The following is a 19,269-nucleotide window of genomic DNA, read 5'->3' as shown; positions in this document are numbered from 1 at the left end:
CAGATCTGCCTTATGTTCACGAACACGGTCCGAGACATGTCGCTTAGTTTCCCCAATGTAACTACTTCTGCAGACACAGCTTAGTTTGTAGACGCCAGAGTATTGCATGTCAGGGATCACATCCTTCACAGATGGGACCAGAACACGAATTGTATGAACTGTGTTAAATCGAGCCTGGATCTTGTTTGCTTATGATTTTGGAGATATTTTTGGTGACTCCTGCAAGATGATGGTTTTGATTGGGTTCTCAGATGGTTCTTTCCCAACGATTGGGGTGATAGCTTTACGGATTGTGTAGTCTGAATATCCATTCATCTTGAGGGCTTGGTGTACGTGTTCCAGTTCACTGGCTAGGTGATGATGGTCGGAAATACATTGAGCTCTATTGTGTAGAATTTTGATGAGGGAATTCTTCTGGGAAGGATGGTGGTGGGAGTCAGGTTTTAGATATGCGTCCGTATGGGTGGCTTTACTGTAGACAGTGTCCCATTGAGCCATCTGATCTCCTTTCGATTAAAACATCCAAGGATGGTAGCTTGCCATCCTTTTCCACCTCCATGGTGAATTTGATGGCTGGGTGTATATAATTTGTGGTTGAGGAATTGGTTCAGAGCTGGTCGGCCATGTGGCCAGATGACGAACGTGTCATTTACGTACCTCTTCCACAAGGACGGATGTAGAGTGGATGCCTGAATGGCATCTGTCTCAAATTTTTCCATGAAATCATTGGCTACAACTGGAGATAAGGGAGAACCCATTGGGGTACCTTCAAATTGTTTGTAGACAGTTCCATTCTAGGTGAAGTAAGTGTTGGTGAGGCAGTGTTTAACCAGGGCCGGTACATCAGCATTCAGTCCTTGTTGGACCAAGTCTTCAATGATTGCAATGGTGTCAGGCACAGGAACTTTGGTAAACAAAAAGACTACATCGAAATTAACGAGCAAATCACCTGGAGATAGTGAGATGTCCTTAATTAACGATACCAAGTGAGCTAAGTACAGCTGAGGTGGTCTTACAAGTGAATGGTTGTAAGGTCTCAGACATAAATCGGGCCAGTTTGTAGGTGGGTGAGTCAATGGTGGAGACGATAGGACGAAGGGGTGTACCCACGTGGAGTGACGTCGCGCGAGGCAGACATTCTTGGCTCATTATAGTCGTAAATAAATGAGCGTTTATAAAAATGGGAGGACACCACAGCACCAACAAGATCCACGCGTGCGAGGAGGCAACACTCCCATACAGATGGAACAGGTGGCGTACCGCATTCTGGCAAGCCCAGGGTATGGCACCTTGATGCCCATGGAGTTTGACAAGGTGATACGCTTTCCAGGTGGTCGAGACGAACAGCAGCGGCAGCAAAATGGAGCGAACGCGTTTGCGAGGACGTCTGTCGATGGAGCGGTGAAATCCGCAATCAGAGCCGGCGGGCGGGGCCTGGTGGCCAGGTGGGCGGGGTCTCGAGCGCGTGGGCGGGGCCTCGCGACCTCAGGGCCTTGTGCCGAGGCCGCATCTGCGATGCTGCTGCCGCCCTTCGCCGAGGAATTCCTTTCCCGGGCCGCGGCCCGCACGCTCTTCTACCCCACGTTGCTCTACACGGTGCTCGCGTGCCACGTGCTGGGCCCGCGCCGCCGCCGCTGGTTCGACCGCGTGGACGCGACCGTGGTGCTGGGCGCGCTGCCCCTACGCGGCATGACCGAGCAGGCAAGGTGCCGCGCGTCACTCTTTGTGCACCTTTCTGCTCGTGGCTGTCTGGCCGGGTGCCTCAGCAGTAGAGCAAGCGGATCGCAATCGGAAGATCGCGAGTTCAAATAGACTCGGCCCATCATCCCGCCGGGTTTGATAGAGTTAGTGCCAATGAGTAAACATTTGTGAGGAAATTCATATTCTTAGTTTATATATTTTATTATTTTGTTGTTTCTCTTCAACGTGACTTTACCGAAAAAACTAAGAATATTTGTGAGGAAGTTAGCAATGATCGTATTTTGGATAGACTTGCTCCCGCCATAGGAATGCGGGATGTTCATTACTGACTCGGTGGCTGTAAACGGGAGGTTACCACATATTCAATGCATTTTTCGGAACAGGAACTCACCATGCCTCGTGAGGGTGCCGTCGTTGCGGTTAGCATGGGCCCTTGTCCCTCCCCTCACGCTCCCCGTGTCTCCCCGTGTCTCCCCTCACGCTCCTCATCTCTCCCCGTGTCTCTACTCACACTGCCCATGTCTCCCCGTGTCACCGCTCACACTGCCCATGTCTCCCCGTGTCTCTACTCACACTGCCCATGTCTCTCCGTGTCTCTACTCACACTGCCCATGTCTCCCCATGTCACCGCTCACACTGCCCATGTCTCCCCGTGTCTTCACTCACACTGCCCATGCCTACCCGTGTCTCCGCTCATACAGCCCATGTCTCCCCGTGTCACCGCTCACACTGCCCATGTCTCTCCGTGTCTCCCCGTGTCTCCGCTCACACTGCCCATGTCTCTCCGTGTCACCGCTCACACTGCCCATGTCTCCCCGTGTCTCCCCGTGTCTCCCTGTGTCTCCGCTCACACAGCCCATGTCTCCCCGTGTCACCGCTCTCACTGCCCATGTCTTCCCGTGTCTCCGCTCACACTGCCCATGTCTCTCCGTGTCACCGCTCAGACTGCCCATGTCTCCCCGTGTCTCCGCTCACACTGCCCATGTCTCCCCGTGTCTCCGCTCACACTGCCCATGTCTCCCCATGTCTCCGCTCAGACTGCCCATGTCTCCCCGTGTCTCCCCGTGTCTCCGCTCACGCTGCCTACGTCTCTGCTTACAGCTGGTGAAGCAGGAGAACGTACGCGGCGTCATCACCATGAACGAGCCGTACGAAACGAGGCTCCTGTGCAACTCGCTCGAGGTCTCTAAGGACAACTCAAGCCCAACACCGGCACACCACATCCATTAGACATTTCACCATCAATGTAGATGCTAGTCACGTGCCACCTACTCCAGGCTACCAGCGACCCAGAAAATATATTCGTGCCTGGCATACCGTACCCAGTATTACCAATCGCTATGGCTTTGGCTGCCAATCACGTGCCACCTACTCTGGTATTTTTGAATGATTACGTGCATGGTCACGAATAAAATCGTTGATGAATGAGCGCCCCTTCACGCAAGCAAGCAGCTCCTCCTCCGGGCACCCGGGCCCGGTGTGTGCGCCTGCAGGAGTGGCGAGACGCCGGCGTGGAGCAGCTTACGCTGAGCACCGTGGACTTCACGGGGGTGCCCTCGCCACAGCAGCTGCACGACGGCGTGGCCTTCGCCCTGAAATACGCGGCGCTCGGCCACTCGGTCTACGTGCACTGCAAGGCCGGGCGGTCGCGCAGCGCCACCATGGTGGCAGCCTACCTTATCCAGGCACGTGGTCCGCCGCACCTCTTAAGCTTTGGGATGTTTGGCCAACAACACTTACACTGTACGTGTTTTAGCTGTGGTTGGAAACCAGATAACCTGGAGGAAACCCCATGCAGAACAGGGGCCGAATAAACAAATGCAACACAGAAAGGCGACCGTGTTGGGAATCTAACCCAGGTCCTCCTTGCTCTGAGGCATGTGTTACCACTGCACCACCCACTCTTCGCATTCTCACGCGTTAATGGCTTAATAAAGTTACTCATGAGGTGCGTTGTAAAGTTAATTCCTACTGCGACGTACACTCTTGAGTGCCGTGCGCCGAGGGGGTCGAGTTGATTTTGTTTAACCAGGAGAGAACTCAAGAGACTTGGAGAGTCTTTGTTTGCAAGCGTGAGCTGGGGTGCCACAATGACAAAAGCGAAAACACAACTGAGTCGAGCGGTGAAGCGGCAGGTGATGCCCGTGCGGGCTTTGCGCAGGTGCATGGCTGGGATGTGCAGGAGGCCTGCAACCACCTCCACTCTCTGCGGCAGCACGTTCTCATCCGGCCAACCCAGCGGGAGGCCCTGGCCCGGTTTGCGGCGGAGGTGCGAGCGGACGACCCTGCCAGTGCTCAGACCACCGGACCCCCTGGCTAGCCGGCAACCTGCTCTGGCCTTCCCCTCCCATTGGCTGTATCCTTTGTGGTAATGTATGTATGTCTTTTCAGGGAGGCATACCTGTCAACCCCTTATCAGTGCCTATCTTATTACAGACCAATTCAACCTTATTGGTCACCGTCGTGCCCTTATAAATCTCAACGCTAATCCTGCAAAGTCCCATCACAAGGGAGAAACACAAATAGAAATTTTTTTGCACGTATTGAAATGGCTGTACGCCATATGGACCTGAAAACTACATTTCCCTGTTCAAGAATATGGGTAAGCCATATGGGTTAACAGGTATGGGCAGGTGACGCATTGTCCTTGTGCCACTGGTCCACAAATTAATTACCCATACGACCCAGGATGGCTAATGCTATCAATGGATTTTCTTGAAGTATTATATCTGTAGAAAACATAATAATCAGTGCAGGGCGATCACGAATGAAGGCACGACTGTTTCACAGGCACAGTGCAATAGTCTCACAGTAGGGGGCGATGTTGCCATGTAATTTCCTGCTCGTCTCAAAGGACGTTGTGGGATCTTAATATCCGCTGTGAGCAACGCAGATGGCACGTAAATGCACCCAAAGTAATAACCAAGTGGCGAACGCGCTACCACTGGGCCACATGACCGCCCCAAATCCGTATGACAGCGAGGACCAATGCTTGTACTTTCAGCCACCGTTGTGCTGGTCCATGTAACATCCAAATGTCTGGACATACCACTGGCAATTGATCCACAAGGCATTCGCAAGCAACAGCAGTAGCACGTTTATACTGGTAGGAAATGTAGTGGACTGGAAGCCCAACCGGGATTTATTCACAGGAGGCAGGGGATTAATTGTGTATGTCTGTGGATGTCTGTCCACGTGTATCTGGACACCCGGATATATAACAAATGTGCTCCTAGTGGGCATTACTGGTAGGAAATGTAGTGGACTGGAAGCCCAACCGGGATTCTCACAGGAGTCAGGGGATTAATTGTGTATGTCTGTGGATGTCTGTCCACGTGTGTCCGGACACCCGGATATATAAAAACATCGCCACCTAGCGCCCATTTATACTGGTACTGGTAGGAAACGTAGTGGACTGGAAGCCCAACCAGGATTAATTCTCACAGGAGGCAGGGGATTAATTTTGTATGTCTGTGGATGTCTGTCCACATGTATCCGGACACCTGGATATATAACAAATGCGCTCCTAGTGGGCATTACTGGTAGGAAACGTAGTGGACTGGAAGCCCAACCGGAATTAATTCTCACAGGAGGCAGGGGATTAATTGTGTATGTCTGTGGATGTCTGTCCACGTGTATCCGGACATTCGGATATAAAAAATGGGAGGGGTGGGGCTGGGTGGAGAGGGGAGGGTAGGGAGGGGCTGGGTGGGGAGGGTGGGGCTGGGTGGGGAGGGTGGGGCTGGGTGGGGAGGGTGGGGCTGGGTGGGAGGGGTGGGGCTGGGTGGGAGGGGTGGGGCTGGGTGGGAGGGGTGGGGCTGGGTGGGAGGGGTGGGGCTGGGTGGGAGGGGTGGGGCTGGGTGGGAGGGGTGGGGCTGGGTGGGGCTGGGTGGGAGGGGTGGGGCGGGGTGGGGCTGGGAGGGGAGGGGCTGGTCACCCCGTGGTGCCCTTATAAAACTCAACGTTTAACCTACTCACGCCGGCTTGTGTCCGCCCTCAGGCATATTTGCAGAATACAGGACGCCGCCGTTGACCCTGGCCATTGACCGAGCAACCCAACGTTCCTACCAGCTCCCTCCGCAGGAATGTGTTTCCTTGGAAAAGAAGCAGTTTTAATTGAGAGGAATGAGGTCGTGCAGCATTTTATTTTGGGAAATTACAGGGAATGACGTCATTTCTGAAACTCATGTGCAGCATATCGAAGGACGGTGGTTGCATGACCCAGTGTTTAGAAACACGACACGGGTAAAAGGTGACAAACCGTGCAGCTGGTGTGAATTCAGCTCCATTCCTTTTAAGGTCATGATTGATGCAACAGCATGATGCTTGACACGTCTTTGTCCGTGTCAGGAAACTGCACGTGTGAGGCCACCTTGCTGTATAAAACTGTTAAGATTCTGTACTGAGTGGGTGGTAAAGTGTTGTTATTTGTGCTTGTGCACCACTGCTAATGCGGTGTCACCAAATACTTTATCTAAACGAAGGTTTCCGTGAAATAAAATGTACAATTTGTATCAAGAAAATAAATGTATGAATATTTAAAGATTTAATTGCTTGAGCAAGGTCGTGGTTTAGAGAGTGCAAATTGGTTTGGTGCTAATGCATGTTCCAGCAGTGGCAGGGCGGGTAATTACGGCACGGGAGCTGTCAGTCGAGCACAACACTTGGTGATTACGGTCACCCGAGTGCCGCAGCCTCTGCCAGCTGCACAGTGTGCATGCTCAGCCAGAGCATCCAAACCAGTCGTGAGCTCCAGATTTTCAGATGAATCAAAAATATCTCAGGATCAGGCCAAGATGTGATACTTGAGACGATCCAAAAAAAAACGTCGATTCGGATTATTCTGAAAGGAAAGTGACAATGCCGGTATCACAGCGTCACTTCCGCTGTTTTCCTGCTAAAACTGGTGGCACGTGGCATCAAGTGATATCGCCATTGTGACACGTAAATACAGACCTTAACATAATCCAGAACCATCCGAGAACTTCCGAGAAAACTTTAAATCTGAAATATTTCAATCCAAAACTCGTGCTGAATCTGAATCAGCGCTCGCAAGTGCATGGAACGGTGTAGCGGTGTACAGAGCCCCTTATCTTTAAGTCTTGAGAACTGACGTGACATCTGCCGCATCAGAAAACACCTTGGTGGTTCGTGCTCGGGGCAGCATTTAAATACGTGGAGAGGAGGTCATTGGGAGTAATACACTGGGCTCAGAGCACTGCCAACTTCTGCGTTGGGGTAATGAGCTGGGTGCGTGTGTGAAAATCTAAATTATATTTCATTGTGAATCTCTACAATAAGCACCAAGTGAAAAGTAGAAACTCTGTAAGCTGCCTTTGAAACACTAGCTGCCTTTGATTTTTCGTTAAATAAAATATTTCACGCAGGTAATCTCTTACGATGGAACATCTCGTTGGCAAGGCATCCAGGTGCCTTGGACCTGCCTTCCCTGCCTCCCGGCCCGTACCCCGCAGAGCGAGGCGTCCTGAAGACCCTTCCCCTCCACACTCTAGACGTGCAGACGGATGCCACCTGCGATGTCGAGGCCACTTGGACATCTGGAATGGAGCGATTCGTCCCGTCACTCATCTTCCCGGCCGCCAGAGCAGGGACTCGGGGGGGTGGGGGGGGGCTGAGCAGCTGAGTGTGCTAGGCCACTGGACAATCTAAGTCACTGGGCCTGTGCTCAGCTGCTGTGTTAATCATAAAAATCAAGTACTAGGCAGGGACCTCGCCGTTTGGGCCACACAACCGTTGGTTGCGTGTGGAGACTCCGACTGCACATGCTTGAGCCTATTTTGTATTTATGCCTCACTGAGTCTCAATACTTTCAGGACCATTCTGACAAGTTTTTGAAGTAGGGGGTGATGTTGCTATGCACAATCTCAATGTGATAACCTGCAGGTAATTTTTCAGCATTAGGCAATTGGCCAATAGTTACATTGTATGTTTTTTTTGCGATGGGAGGAAACTGAATCCAGAGGAAACCCATGCAGAGTAAGGGGAGAACATACAAACTCCACACGAAGACGAATTGGGAATCGAACCTATGCGACATCCGTTGTCTGGTGCAGCACACGCAGGCCTAGGGGCAGCAGGGGTTGTCGGCGGAGATGGTGACATTGATAGCGTAGAGGTCGATGAGATCGGCCAAGAAGAGTCGGTCAGCCACGGGGTCGAGGCCCATGTGGCACACGTCCGACTCGGTGACTTCGCGGACACCGCTGACCGCCAGGCGCACCAGCGAGCCCAGCACGCGTGAATTCAGCTCCCGGAAGAATCTGCTCAGCACGACACCAAAGATTCCCCATGTTGCCTTAATAGATTGTTGCGTCACGTACTGTTAGCAAGCAGCACCTTTGAAGGCCGGCCTGACGCAGAGGGAGGTGGGTGGCCAGCACCACGCCCGGCCGTCTTTGTTTTCCACACCGCACCAGGTACTCAATCAAGGCTTAGTCGATCTAAAGGAGGCCCAGGGCAGGTTGAAATTCGTTGAGATCATCGTAAACGGTGTTGGCCGTGAGTATAAATCGAACTCGCGTCGCCAGGTTCATAACACATCGTACAGTGCCGTCTTGTCCTCAAATATCTCCGTTTTCGCACCTACGATTAGCGCGGTTGGCTACGTACGGTGCGAAAGAAGTTCATACATAGCACACCGGGTAAACCACTGCATTACCGCTCCGATAAAGAGAACGCCCACAAGCTTGGTGTGAATCGCTGTGCAGTGCAGCCACCCACGCCTAATGTAGCCTATCTGACAGTCTCACAAGCACAAGGTTACCATGAAACTTATTTAAAGACCCCCTTCTGCAGCCATACGTTTTTCAACTGCAGTCGAGTTTCTCGTGCTTGTCTAGCCACGTGAGACTCATTTGCAAGAGTGACCTGGGGTCACCACAATGACGAGCAACAGCATCAAACAGTGAAACGGTGCAGCAAATAGAAATTACGAATGAAAAACAACCACATTGTAGAATAAATCTAATATACTGCACAACCATATGTAAATGTTCCTTCATTTAAAACTCCACCACAAAAGTAGGCTCGGACAAATGTCTTTGGTGTTCATGATGTGGGTGAAGGTGGGAGTGGCCCAATTTGATGTTGGTAACACTCGGGGGTAAAGACCTTGGTCCTTCATCATTAGACCTCCTTTGCCAGGACCAAAATGTAATAATAGGGTTTTCCCCTTTTTTCTGGCAAAAAAACTGAAACTTTTTTTACAAGGATTCATGTCTGCATTAACCACAATACATGCAGTCAAAATGCAAACAAAAAAACATACTATGATAATATATGCATTGTACTTGAAACTGATTGGTCCACACCAAGGGACGGCTTTCTTTTGAGCCTCGACCCAATTGGTGCTCGACCAGATGACGCCAGAAGGCGTACAGCTCAAAGACAATGCACTATCAAAGTAATGAGGGCTCGGGGTGAGCATCTACATCATTAGACCTTTTCCAGTACCAAAATGTAATAATAGGGTTTTCCCCATTTTTTTGGTCGAGCACCAATTGGGTCGAGGCTCAAAAGAAAGCCGTCCCTTGGTGTGGACCAATCAGTTTCAAGGACAATGCATATATTATCATAGCATGTTTTTTGTTTGCATTTTGACTGCAGGTATTGTGGTTAATGCAGACATGAATCCTTGTAAAAATTTCAGTTTTGTTACCAGAAAAAAGGGGAAAACCCCTATTATTACCTTGGTCCTTGTGGGATATTTTTCTTTTTCAGATTTAGCCACTGGGTGGCACCAGATACGCGTGTCCGTGTGACCCGCAAATAAAACCTCCACTCGCTCACGTGCAATACAGACACGTGCCACAGCAGGGCATGGCGGGTTTCTCGAGGAGACGCAACAAGTGGGAAGGGATGAAGGATTCCACTTCGCTATCGTGATGACACCGACGTACGTTAGAAAGAATCCGTTGTCGAGGTTCTGGCTTCCATCCCGACCCGTCGAGACCACCTCCCTGGATTACGCACGCGCACCCCACACAGTCAAGCGCACGTACAGGTAAGTAAACCGTGCTCAAATGTGCTCTGCCATGGGGCCACCGTCTCGTGACGATGATGTATGCTGTTTGAATTTAGCTGCTGGCCAGGTGGCCCAGCTATAGAGCGGGCAGCTCACAATCGGAAAGTGGCAAGCTCAAATCCTGGTTGGGGGTCTTTAAATGAGTACTACCTTGTAATTAGTAATTGTCAGCATTGGTTGTCCCAAGGGTAGACTCCACGTGGCCTCTGTGCACGGAGCACTGTAGTGACCGGCAGTGATGGTCGTGACAATGATGCTCGTGGTGGTGATGCTCGTGATGTGTGCTGTGGTGTAAGCACCTCTGCATCACCAGCTGTTGGTAGCGGCTTTGGTCGGCACGTGTAGGTGCTAGCAGGCCCTGCAGGTGACTGTGGTGCGAGCGGAGGCTCTGCCGGTCAACGTACACGTCGTACAGTGCCGTCTTGTCTTCAAACACCTTCTCTGTCGTGCCTGTTGAGAGTAGCAGCCAAGCGTTTGTAAGCACAACTCACCATCCATCCAGGACACATCTGGTGCATTCAGAGTAATTTTATTTTACACTATCGTTTATGCAAATTGGCTCTCAATACTGTACGAATTTTAATCTGCATTCTTTGCACAAATGCGCAGGAAACCACAAATAAGCGGGAACAATTGCCCATGCTCTGTCGCCCTATATAAGGATGTTTTAAAAACTCCATGAATCAGTGTAGTAGGAAGTCAAAGTACTTGGAGAAAACCCACTTGATCTCAAAATTGACCAAGCTCTGTTTTAAACTAAGCTCTTTTGGGATGTTTGGCCATTTCTTTAATGAGAGTTTGGCTTCTTGTGGGAGAAAACTGGCGAACCCGAAGAAAACACCCGGCACATCAGAGGGGGCGACACTCAAAGCTCCCCACAGATACATTCAAGAATCCATTGCCGTCCTTCCATCTCTTGGCCACCTCGCAGCCAGCCCCGACCCTACAGTACCTGCTATTCCCAAGCAGTCTTCCACTCAGCATTAACCAGGCTCAACCCTGCTAGTGGTGTCAATTATGAATCTTTTATCCTACCCAGGGATGGCAACTGAGTGTAGTCCCGGGGACGAAACGAGCAGAGCTCGGGAAATACCCCCATCCCCCCATGTAGACGCTGTTGTGCACGTGCGTTCACTCACACGCGATGTAGGTAACCTCCGACTCCAGCGAACCGATGTCGGCCACGCTGACGTAGAAGAGCGGCTTGAGGGGCGGCACGGCGCCCAGCCCAGCCTGGCCGTGGCTCCCCAGGCAGCAGCAGCAGAGCACTGTGGAGCACACACCACGACTATTACAGAGCACTGAGTGGAGCACACCACGACTATTACAGAGCACTGAGTGGAGCACACCACGACTATTACAGAGCACTGAGCGGAGCACACACCACGACTATTACAGAGCACTGAGTGGAGCACACCACGACTATTACAGAGCACTGAGTGGAGCACACAACGACTATTACAGAGCACTGAGCGGAGCACACACCACGACTATTACAGAGCACTGTGGAGCACACACCACGACTATTACGGAGCACTGTGTGGAGCACACAACACAACTATTACAAAGCATTGTGCGGAGCACACACCACGACTATTACGGAGCACTGTGGAGCACACACCACGACTGTTACATAGCACTGTGGAGCACACACCACGACTATTACAGAGCACTGTGTGGAGCACACACCACGATTTATGGAGCGCTTGCGGGTGCGATTTAGCCGGCGATTGTTGGCAATTTTATCAAGTGAGATACAGCAATTTTTGCTGTGACGGTTTCCACCTGAAGAACGGAAGCTTGTGTTGCCTCCGAAACGTCGTGATTTAATTAATTTATTTTGCATTTATTTTATTTTATTGATTATTTTTTACCCACGTGACTTTACCGAAAAAACCCAAAGAGTTGTGTAATCAATGTTAACAAAACCCCAGTTGTAATGGGCAAGGCGTTTGTGGTGCGTGTGTGGAGGAGCAGGCGCCGCCCACCGTGGAGGCACGTGCCGCCCACCGGGGGCGGCGAGTAGAGCAGCATCCTCTTGCGCAGGAGAGCCAACTTCCAGAGGCAGAACACGCTTGGCCCGAAGCAGCTCACAAGCCGGGAGAGGCACCCTGCATGGTGGCCCTGCACGCAGTGCAAACGTCACCACGCATAACACTCGTATCTCACTTGCGCCACTCGCCAGCACTCACACCGACACTCACATTTGCACACTGTCCAGCACCCCAGCACTAACATCGGCACTAACACCGGCAGGCTCGGGGCTGTAAAGAGGAGATGAATGAGTGTAAACAGAAGGGCGTTTGAGGCAGGAGTGCTCAGGGAGCTGGACTAAGTTGGCAGCCTGAAGAGAAATTGCCGGCATTTGAGCTCAGCTGCCTGAGAAGGATGTTGGGAGTTTTATGGTGAGACAGGATAAGCAATGGAGCAAGCTGAGTGGTGTAGATATGATCAGGCAGAAACAACTGCACTGAGTAGCATCATGTAGAGGTGATGTCATATCCAGAGAAAAACGGCTGCACTGGGTAGGACGCGCATGGAGGACTCGGGAAGAGGGACGGTTTCTGAGTCTGGTATTGGAGTGGTCTCCACGAGTTGGGCGACCAAGGGGAAGAGAAAACATGAGGCCAGAGAGTGGTGGGGGAGACGGCCAGAGAGGATTGTGGAGGTCAATGTGCTTCTCTACTGTGCAGTAGCAGCAGCAGCTGTGGGATGTGGCAGAGGGGAGAACGCGGTGGTGGGGTGGAGGTCGTGGTGGTGGCATCATCAACGGTTTTGGCCATGGTGACGTTTCGAGCTTGAGTTGGTCTAAAGAAAGGGGCTGGCCAAGATGTTCATGTTGGACCTGCAGTAGAGGACGATCCCAGGAGAGTGGCGTGCGGGTTGAGGGGAGCTGGCTTGAGGGGAGCTGGGTGGTGGGGAGCTCGGTGGTGAAGGGCAGCACTGCTCGGTATTGCTCATAGAACTCTGAGAGCGCTTCGTATTGCCCTGGCTCGTCAAGCTGCCTCCTGTTCCACACATCACGAACATTATCAGCATTATCAGCATCACCATCAGCCATAATCAATTACGGGCTTTATTTTAGACAAATCAGTCACGAGCTTGCCGCACACAAATAGAGAATGTATCTAGCAACACACACGTCGGATTTTCCTGTTTCCCTTATTCACCGAGAGATGAAGGTAGCTGCCGCAGCAGTAGTGAAATGGTTCGTGGGGAATGGACTTGCAAACCAGAGGTCTCCGGTTCACTTCCATCTTATGCCATGGCAGAAAGAATTGCGCAATTTTCTCGATTGCCGCTCACCACTGTCCCCCTGGCAGCAGGGTAACTCAGTTCCCCACTGCAGCTTGTGTGTGAGTACCCCCACCTCTTCCAAGACGTCTGGCCAGCGTGGAAGAGTAGACCAAAGAGCCCATTGGGCTCTCTAGAACTTCCTCTAGAACTCCCTCTAGTGAAGACCCTTCTGTCAGCAGTGGAATGAGCACGCACTCACGGGGCTGTGCCATTACCCTAACAAGCGGGGCAACTGCTGGGTTGTTTTCTCACCTGACTTGCTCCTGGAGGAAGGCCGAGTGCAAGGCGAGGGTGGCGTAGCTGGGGGACAGGGCCCCCACAGACTTGACACGGACGCCACGCTCTGGGCCACTGTCCACGCGCCGGCTGTGGAAGTGAGCCAACCCAAAGGCGCTGTCCGTTCGGAAATACCTGCGCACACAGACACACGGACATACAAAGAAATACAAAGATCCTCCGTGTAGGTTTTAAAAGGATATTGGGGTAATGTGCTGTTAGTGAGCGCCAATGAAGGCCGGCATGACACACGAGCAGGTGGGTGGCCAGTACCACGCCTAGCCGCCTTTGTCTTCCCACTGGTGTAGCTACACACATCAGATACTAATTTAAGGCTAAATCAATCTCGAAGAAGCCCAAATTCGGTTCAGATATTCGATATTGGCTGTAGCCGGGAATTTAACTTGGGTCGCAAGGTCCGTATAGCACTGTGTTAACCGCTGCACTACCGCTCCCTCACTGTCATGCACAAAGACTCCCGGACACACACGGCTGTGAGCAATACACTCATTTACACCAGCGGGCCTCGACCCAAAGCCTTTCAGTGGGGACGCGCAGACTGGATATCGTGCAGGTGAAAATGCGATGTGCGTGACTTAGGAGTTAGAAGTGACTGTGAGGAGTGAGGGAGCCGCACGTGAAGTCAGAAGTGATGTTGTGAGCTCCACTCGCGATGGCCTTGAACTCAATACCGACCAGGGCTGCATCGTGAGGCGCGCACCACTCCAGCCCGTTCCCTGTCAACACAAAACACTCTTCACGGCTACACCCCGCACTACACTCCAAGCCTCATTCCGTTAGATGTAATTATATTCTTGCGTTTGGCGATATGGTTAGGAGCTCAATGCGAGGAGGAATGTCAAAGCCAGGAAGGAGGCGTTTACAGTATTCTGGACGTTCGCGTTATTCCGCTCTGTTCGCCAGATCTCTACTGCCCCCTTCCGCCTCCTCGTGGCCCTAACCCAGCGGTTCTCAATCCGCAGGGCGCGCCCGGCGACACCACCGACACACACAGCACGGGACAGGCGCCGAGTGGCCCCGTGTGACTTCTGTCACCGCCGTGGCCCCGCACCTGTCCGCGCGTCAAACGTGGCCACGAAGGCGGCCGTGACGAGCGCCGCCTCCACCTCGCCCGGGCCCGGCAGCGTCTCCTCGCCCGCCCGCCTCACCGCCTCGTCCTCGTCCTCCTCCTCCGCAAGGAGCAAGGCGCCCTCGCTGTCTGTGCCCACGTCCATCTTCGTAATCACGGCTCCGGGAAGGAAGGGGAACGGGGGGGGGGTAAGGAACTGCCTGGGATGTGGGCGTCGCGCCGAGTCGCGTTGCCAAAACAGAGGCGAAACCTCCTCATGGAGCGAGACTCGGGGAAGTGCCGCGCCCAGAAATCGGGTTCGTTCACCTCGCTCCCTCCTTCCCTTCAGTCCTTCTTCACTCTCGCTCACGTAACGAGCTCAATGCAACGCGAACGGTACCCTGCAATCGACGCCGCGTCACGTCGCAAAGCGATAGCCTCGTGCGCTGGTTGACTCGACAGAGATGGCTCGCTCAGAGGAGCGTTTCGTGTCCGTCGGGAGTGATGTCCGTCACGGGGGGCTGGGGGGTTGTGATGAGAAGGAGGAGGCGTTCGCCGGGCAGACTTTTGGATGGGCTCTGCAAACCGCCCTGGAAACGGAGAACGCTGAGTGTGCGTGTGAAGGGAGAAGGGTGTTTGAGTTGTGTCCCTTGCTACTCGTGTCCATGTCCGGAGCACGGGTGCAGGGGATTTACCGCAATGTACGGTGCAGTCGCCAATAACGGCCAACGCTGATTTACATTCTCATCTCGGCTTGTAATGCAGCGCACGGTAGCCGCTCCTCGCTCTCTTAGAGCGAGAGGACTCAGAGGCGCGAGGAGGAGGAACCACATATGAGCAGGAAGGCAGCAGCAGCCACGCGCTGAGGAGCTGGTGCTACCAACAATTTCCACCCAAGCTCTGCGGTCCTCTATATACGAAGGTGTTATCGGCCAATAAATTACAGTAGTGTTTACTTGTGCGAGGGAACCGGAGTACTCGGAGAAACCCCACGCATGCAAGGGGGAAACACTATCTCATACAGACGGAGCCAGTGGAGACACAATTTGTGTTGTACCGCCATCTCCTGGCGAGCGAGGGTACGGAGACTTCTTGATGCCCACTGGAAGGGAGTTTCGCGACATCCGTGAGATCCTCCAACGTTCGCTGTTGCCTCCACGGCGATGGAGATTACAACCTTGCACCACCAACCCTATTCAGGACCTGACTAGCTAACCTGCACTGACCAGTGTGAAGTATGGATACACAACAATCCCGGTTAATGTGGCACATAAATCGGGGCATCAGGGTGGATCAGTGGGACACTCTTGCCTCACCACCAGGAAGGACATAAGTTCGAATCCAGACTCGGGCGCCTTCTGTATGGAGTTTGTATGTTCTCCACCTGCTTTTCATGAGTTTCTTCTGCGTTCTCCGATTTCCTCCCGTTGCAACAAAACTGCACATATGTATGTTGAACTTCTTTTGCACCGTACACAGCCAACCGTGCTAATCGGAGGTGTTATACCAGTTAAAATGTAAACTGATATTTGGCCATAACGTCTCAATGCTGGACCCTCCTGAATAAAGAGTTTTCGTGGGTACGTGAGTAACCTTGAAACCCAGTCCCCAGTGCGCCGCTGTTGGTTGGCACTGGGTAAGCAATGCCGTTGTTGCGTCATGACAGGTGTCGTGGAGTGAGGATCGTAGCCATGATAACTTTGTATAGCCCTGAGCCATTCGTGGAAATTCCTCATTTCTATGTCGGGGGTGATGCTATACCAGTGTTGACTTCCCCACAAATCATCCGGAATGTGTTCGATCCCGTCAAATTTCGCAAGCTCAGCAAAGTTAAGCCTGGATCGTGCTTAGATTGGTGAGTACCGTGCATAAAGCGATGTTGCAGTTGTAGTGAGCGTTTCGGGCAGTAGAGGGCAGTGCAGCAAAATCCCGGGCCTTGCATCCCTCAACCCGCTCTTTTTGGCATGGTCAAGTATGGCCATATTACCCTCACGGTGCGGGGAGGTCATTATCCAGCAGTGGATTGACAAACGGACTGTCCATGTAGCTAATAGAGATATGCAGAGGGCTTCACGAATATAATGAGTGCGATCTGAATGTACCGATCAGAGATCTGAACCTCAACTCGGCAGCTTCAAGATAAATTGATGGCATTCGAACCCAGTTGTATGAGATTTCCACGGTTGACTACGTACAGTGTGACAAGTTCAACATCCAGCAATGGAGAAGTCCACAAGAGAACGTGACAAGGTGAGTGGTGTGGATGTGATGAGGCAGGAACGGCTGCCCTGAGTGGGACGCGTGTGCAAGATGCGAGGAGGGCCGGTTTCCGAGAACGGCATTTGAGAAGTCTCCACGAGCTGGACGACCAAGTGGAAGAGAAGACCTAAGGGAAGATGGTGTGAGACTGTCATGGCAGATATTGGCGGTCGCTGCGTGTCTTCCTGTGCAGCAGCAGCCGTGGGTTCTGGCGGAGAGTGGAGAGCATTGGTGGCGAGGAGGTGCGGTGTCTTTGGCCATGGTGACGTCGCGACCTCGCTATCACAGTCCTAATGTGGCCACGTCTCAGGACCACGTACAGGCGTGAGCATAGGATGTGCTGCCACGTCTCAGGACCACGTACAGGCGTGAGCATAGGATGTGCTGCCATACGAAGACGAGGGATACATTGGAGGGTTTCATTCATGAGTTTTCTGCCACGAGGCAGTAGTATACCGTGCCGCTGGGTTCGCTTATTCCGGTGCCTTCAGTTTCCGACTGGGGATGCCCACGCTGATTGGGGCGAAATATTTGGTACTTATGGGGTGAACAACTGTCTTGCAGGCAGAATTATGGGATCGCTCACGCATTGGCCAGTCGCTCGCATATTCACCGTCCCCTACTTTGACACCTCGCACCAAACTTCCCCGTCCTTTGTCGAGCGTCATCTCGGTGCCCCCCCCCCGCCCCACTCACGAAGTCGCCCTCAAGACCAGGAGCGGCGGGGCGACGCGGCGGGGGGAGGCGCATGCGCGTCGTACGCCTCGCCGCGGACGCGGATCCTCGGTGTCAGCTGGCGGCGGCAGCGCGCAGCTCCGTCACCATGCGCGCGCGGCGAGAGAGAGGCGTAGCCAGAGAGGGGACGTGAGAGCTCGCCACTGCGCAGCCACGCAATCCGCCCGTTACGCCGCCTCGCTGGGCGAGCCGACTGCAGCGCGGCAAGGCGAGGCCCCGACAGCCATGGCTGAGGCACGGGGCAGAGACTCGGCGTCGGCCGCGCCCGCCGATCGAGGAGAGGCGGACGCGGTGATGAGGGTGGCCGCCGCCGCGGCTGCGGGCGGTCCGAGCGCGGGGGAGGAGGCCGGGACGTCCCTGGAGAGCCGCTTCCCGCATCTCGCCATCCGCAAACAGATCTCGTATCGGTGAGATCCGGGAACTGTCCGCGCGGTGGGTGCTGAACAAAGCCACGGCGCGGCCTCAAGGAGCTGTCGTCCACCCGGGATGCTGATTTCGCAACCCTTCCCCTGCAATGCACGGCAGCGCTTGCTACCACACGGGCGACCAAACAGGGATTAATTTCACCAAGGGCGACTGACAGGGCTTACTATCACACGGGCGACTCACAAGACTTACTACCACACGGGCGACCAACAGGGTTTACTGTCACCAATCACCAAGGGCGACTGGCATGGCTTATATTCAATCACCAAGGGCGACTGGCATGGCTTACTATGACACGGGCGACTGACAAGGCTTACTATCACTCGTCCTTGTGGGCCGCGTGTACAAACGAGGAGGCGTCAGCACCCCCCCCCCCCCCGTGTTTGTGTGGAGCGGTTGGTTAGCGTTGCTGTGCTAAGAATTCCAGTTCGATTCCAGCTCATGGCCAATACCAGTCTAGGGCCTTCCCTAGGTCGACTCAGCCTCAAATGAGTAGCTGGTGCGATGTTTAAACATAGCCACTAGGGAGACAAAGGTGGCCGGGCGTGCTGTGGTCTTCAGAATACACAAGGGATCATTGTCTTGTGTGTGTGTCTGTGTGTATATATGTGCGTGTCTTTACGTGGGGAACGGCCGTGTATTAGCGCACTGCGCTATAAAAACTCGGCGACCAGAGTTCGATTCCCATTCACGACCAATAACTGGCGAATATTTGAACCGGTCGTGGGCCTTCTGTAGGTCGACTTAGCCTTAAATGAGTACCCGTGTGTGAAGATCAGCATTGGGGAGACAAAGGTGGCGGGCTTGGTATTGGCCACCCACCGACTCGTGTGCCGTGCCGGCCGTTATAGGTGTTTGCTGACAGTCTGTTAACGGCTATACGGGGGACATTTGTCTGTGTATCTGTGTGACGTGGCGTCTTTCATTCGTACAGTGCTCGTTACGCGCTTAATTAAGCTTCGTGCTCTCAGCGTCGGTTCTATTATTGGATGGAGCTGGGTTATGGTTTTTGCCTTCACTGCGAATCAGCGCTCTTCCCCACCCATCCACCTTTAAGCGAGACCCCGGGGGGTGCATCGCATCCTTGCCCGAGCGCCGGGCGTCGGCGCGCGTAATGTCATTAGGGGCGCTGACCGCATGGACAGCCTCGGCTGAGCGTTGCGAGTCTCTTGAGATTCTGCAGAGCCAATGAAGGCATCACAGCCCGCGCGGACGATACAGACCCAGGCGGAGCTGCGATGATGTGCACACGGGGGAACTGTGACGTGCATGTACAATTACACATGTGTGTATGTATTTATACACGTGTGTTCGTGTGCACGTGTGTTCGTGTGCACATGTATAAATACATACATGTGTGTATGTATTTATACACGTGTGTTCGTGTGCACGTGTGCACGTGTGTTTGTGTGCACGTGTGTTCGTATGTGAGGTTAAACAGCCGCTGGAGGGGTCCCTTCCC

The 19,269-nt window shown here is 53.1% G+C and overlaps 3 protein-coding genes across 10 annotated transcripts in view; 2 read left to right on the top strand and 1 right to left on the bottom strand.

The window, feature by feature from the left end:
• The first annotated feature begins 1,227 nt into the window (after window positions 1-1,227).
• On the top strand, window positions 1,228-8,701 carry PTPMT1 (protein tyrosine phosphatase mitochondrial 1). Of its 4 annotated transcripts, none has more exons than XM_076069526.1 (5): window positions 1,228-1,701; window positions 2,803-2,883; window positions 3,195-3,386; window positions 3,863-4,069; window positions 7,089-8,701. In XM_076069526.1, exons 1-4 carry the CDS (start codon window positions 1,243-1,245, stop codon window positions 4,019-4,021), a joined length of 891 nt encoding a protein of 296 aa, XP_075925641.1. In that variant the 5' UTR covers window positions 1,228-1,242; the 3' UTR covers window positions 4,022-4,069; window positions 7,089-8,701. The 4 variants fall into 4 exon arrangements, with proteins under 4 accessions (XP_075925641.1, XP_032816112.1, XP_032816111.1 ...); XM_032960221.1 differs by lacking the exon at window positions 7,089-8,701 and adding an exon at window positions 5,702-6,251 and having other exon boundaries at window positions 3,863-3,970; XM_032960220.1 differs by lacking the exon at window positions 7,089-8,701 and adding an exon at window positions 5,702-6,251.
• DENND11 (DENN domain containing 11) lies at window positions 5,828-14,553 on the bottom strand. Of its 2 annotated transcripts, XM_032960219.2 has the most exons (10): window positions 14,391-14,553; window positions 13,956-14,055; window positions 13,295-13,453; window positions 12,591-12,753; window positions 11,734-11,869; window positions 10,885-11,013; window positions 10,045-10,195; window positions 9,621-9,680; window positions 7,749-7,982; window positions 5,828-7,259 (listed from the first exon to the last, which is right to left on the bottom strand). In XM_032960219.2, the coding sequence occupies exons 1-9, from the start codon at window positions 14,551-14,553 to the stop codon at window positions 7,787-7,789; spliced, it is 1,257 nt and encodes a 418-aa protein (XP_032816110.1). In that variant the 3' UTR covers window positions 5,828-7,259; window positions 7,749-7,786. The 2 variants fall into 2 exon arrangements, with proteins under 2 accessions (XP_032816110.1, XP_032816109.1); XM_032960218.2 differs by having other exon boundaries at window positions 5,828-7,982.
• Window positions 14,554-14,986: 433 nt separating this feature from the next.
• Window positions 14,987-19,269, top strand: part of LOC116945674 (diacylglycerol kinase zeta-like) — a 49,818-nt gene continuing 45,535 nt past the window's right edge. For 3 of the 4 annotated variants that reach the window (XM_076069520.1, XM_076069522.1, XM_076069519.1), the window contains exon 1: window positions 17,686-17,788. Coding sequence is in view for 1 of the 4 variants with exons in the window: in XM_076069521.1 (XP_075925636.1) it covers window positions 17,607-17,788 (182 nt within the window). In the remaining 3 variants the exon portion in view is untranslated. Of the gene's footprint in view, window positions 17,789-19,269 lie in introns of all 4 variants that reach the window. The other variant, XM_076069521.1, reaches the window with a different exon arrangement.

The sequence above is a fragment of the Petromyzon marinus genome, chromosome 24 (assembly GCF_048934315.1).
Source record: "Petromyzon marinus isolate PM22_M1 ecotype Great Lakes invasive population chromosome 24, UKy_Petmar_22M1.pri1.0, whole genome shotgun sequence".
Classification (NCBI taxonomy): Eukaryota; Metazoa; Chordata; class Hyperoartia; order Petromyzontiformes; family Petromyzontidae; genus Petromyzon; species Petromyzon marinus.
This window is presented reverse-complemented; position numbering and strand designations above follow the sequence as displayed.

Excerpts from the sequence above, each read along its gene's own strand:
- PTPMT1 (XM_076069526.1), top strand. The coding sequence starts at position 1,243 with ATGGAACAGGTGGCGTACCGCATTCTGGCAAGCCCAGGGTATGGCACC. Across the intron at positions 1,702-2,802 it reads TACGCGGCATGACCGAGCAG|CTGGTGAAGCAGGAGAACGT; the intron begins GCAAGGTGCCGC and ends CTCTGCTTACAG. Across the intron at positions 2,884-3,194 it reads TCCTGTGCAACTCGCTCGAG|GAGTGGCGAGACGCCGGCGT; the intron begins GTCTCTAAGGAC and ends GTGCGCCTGCAG.
- DENND11 (XM_032960218.2), bottom strand. The coding sequence starts at position 14,553 with ATGGACGTGGGCACAGACAGCGAGGGCGCCTTGCTCCTTGCGGAGGAG. Across the intron at positions 10,196-10,884 it reads GGAGGTTACCTACATCGCGT|GCACGACAGAGAAGGTGTTT; the intron begins GTGAGTGAACGC and ends TACTCTCAACAG. Across the intron at positions 9,681-10,044 it reads CAACAGCTGGTGATGCAGAG|GGAGGTGGTCTCGACGGGTC; the intron begins GTGCTTACACCA and ends TGCGTAATCCAG.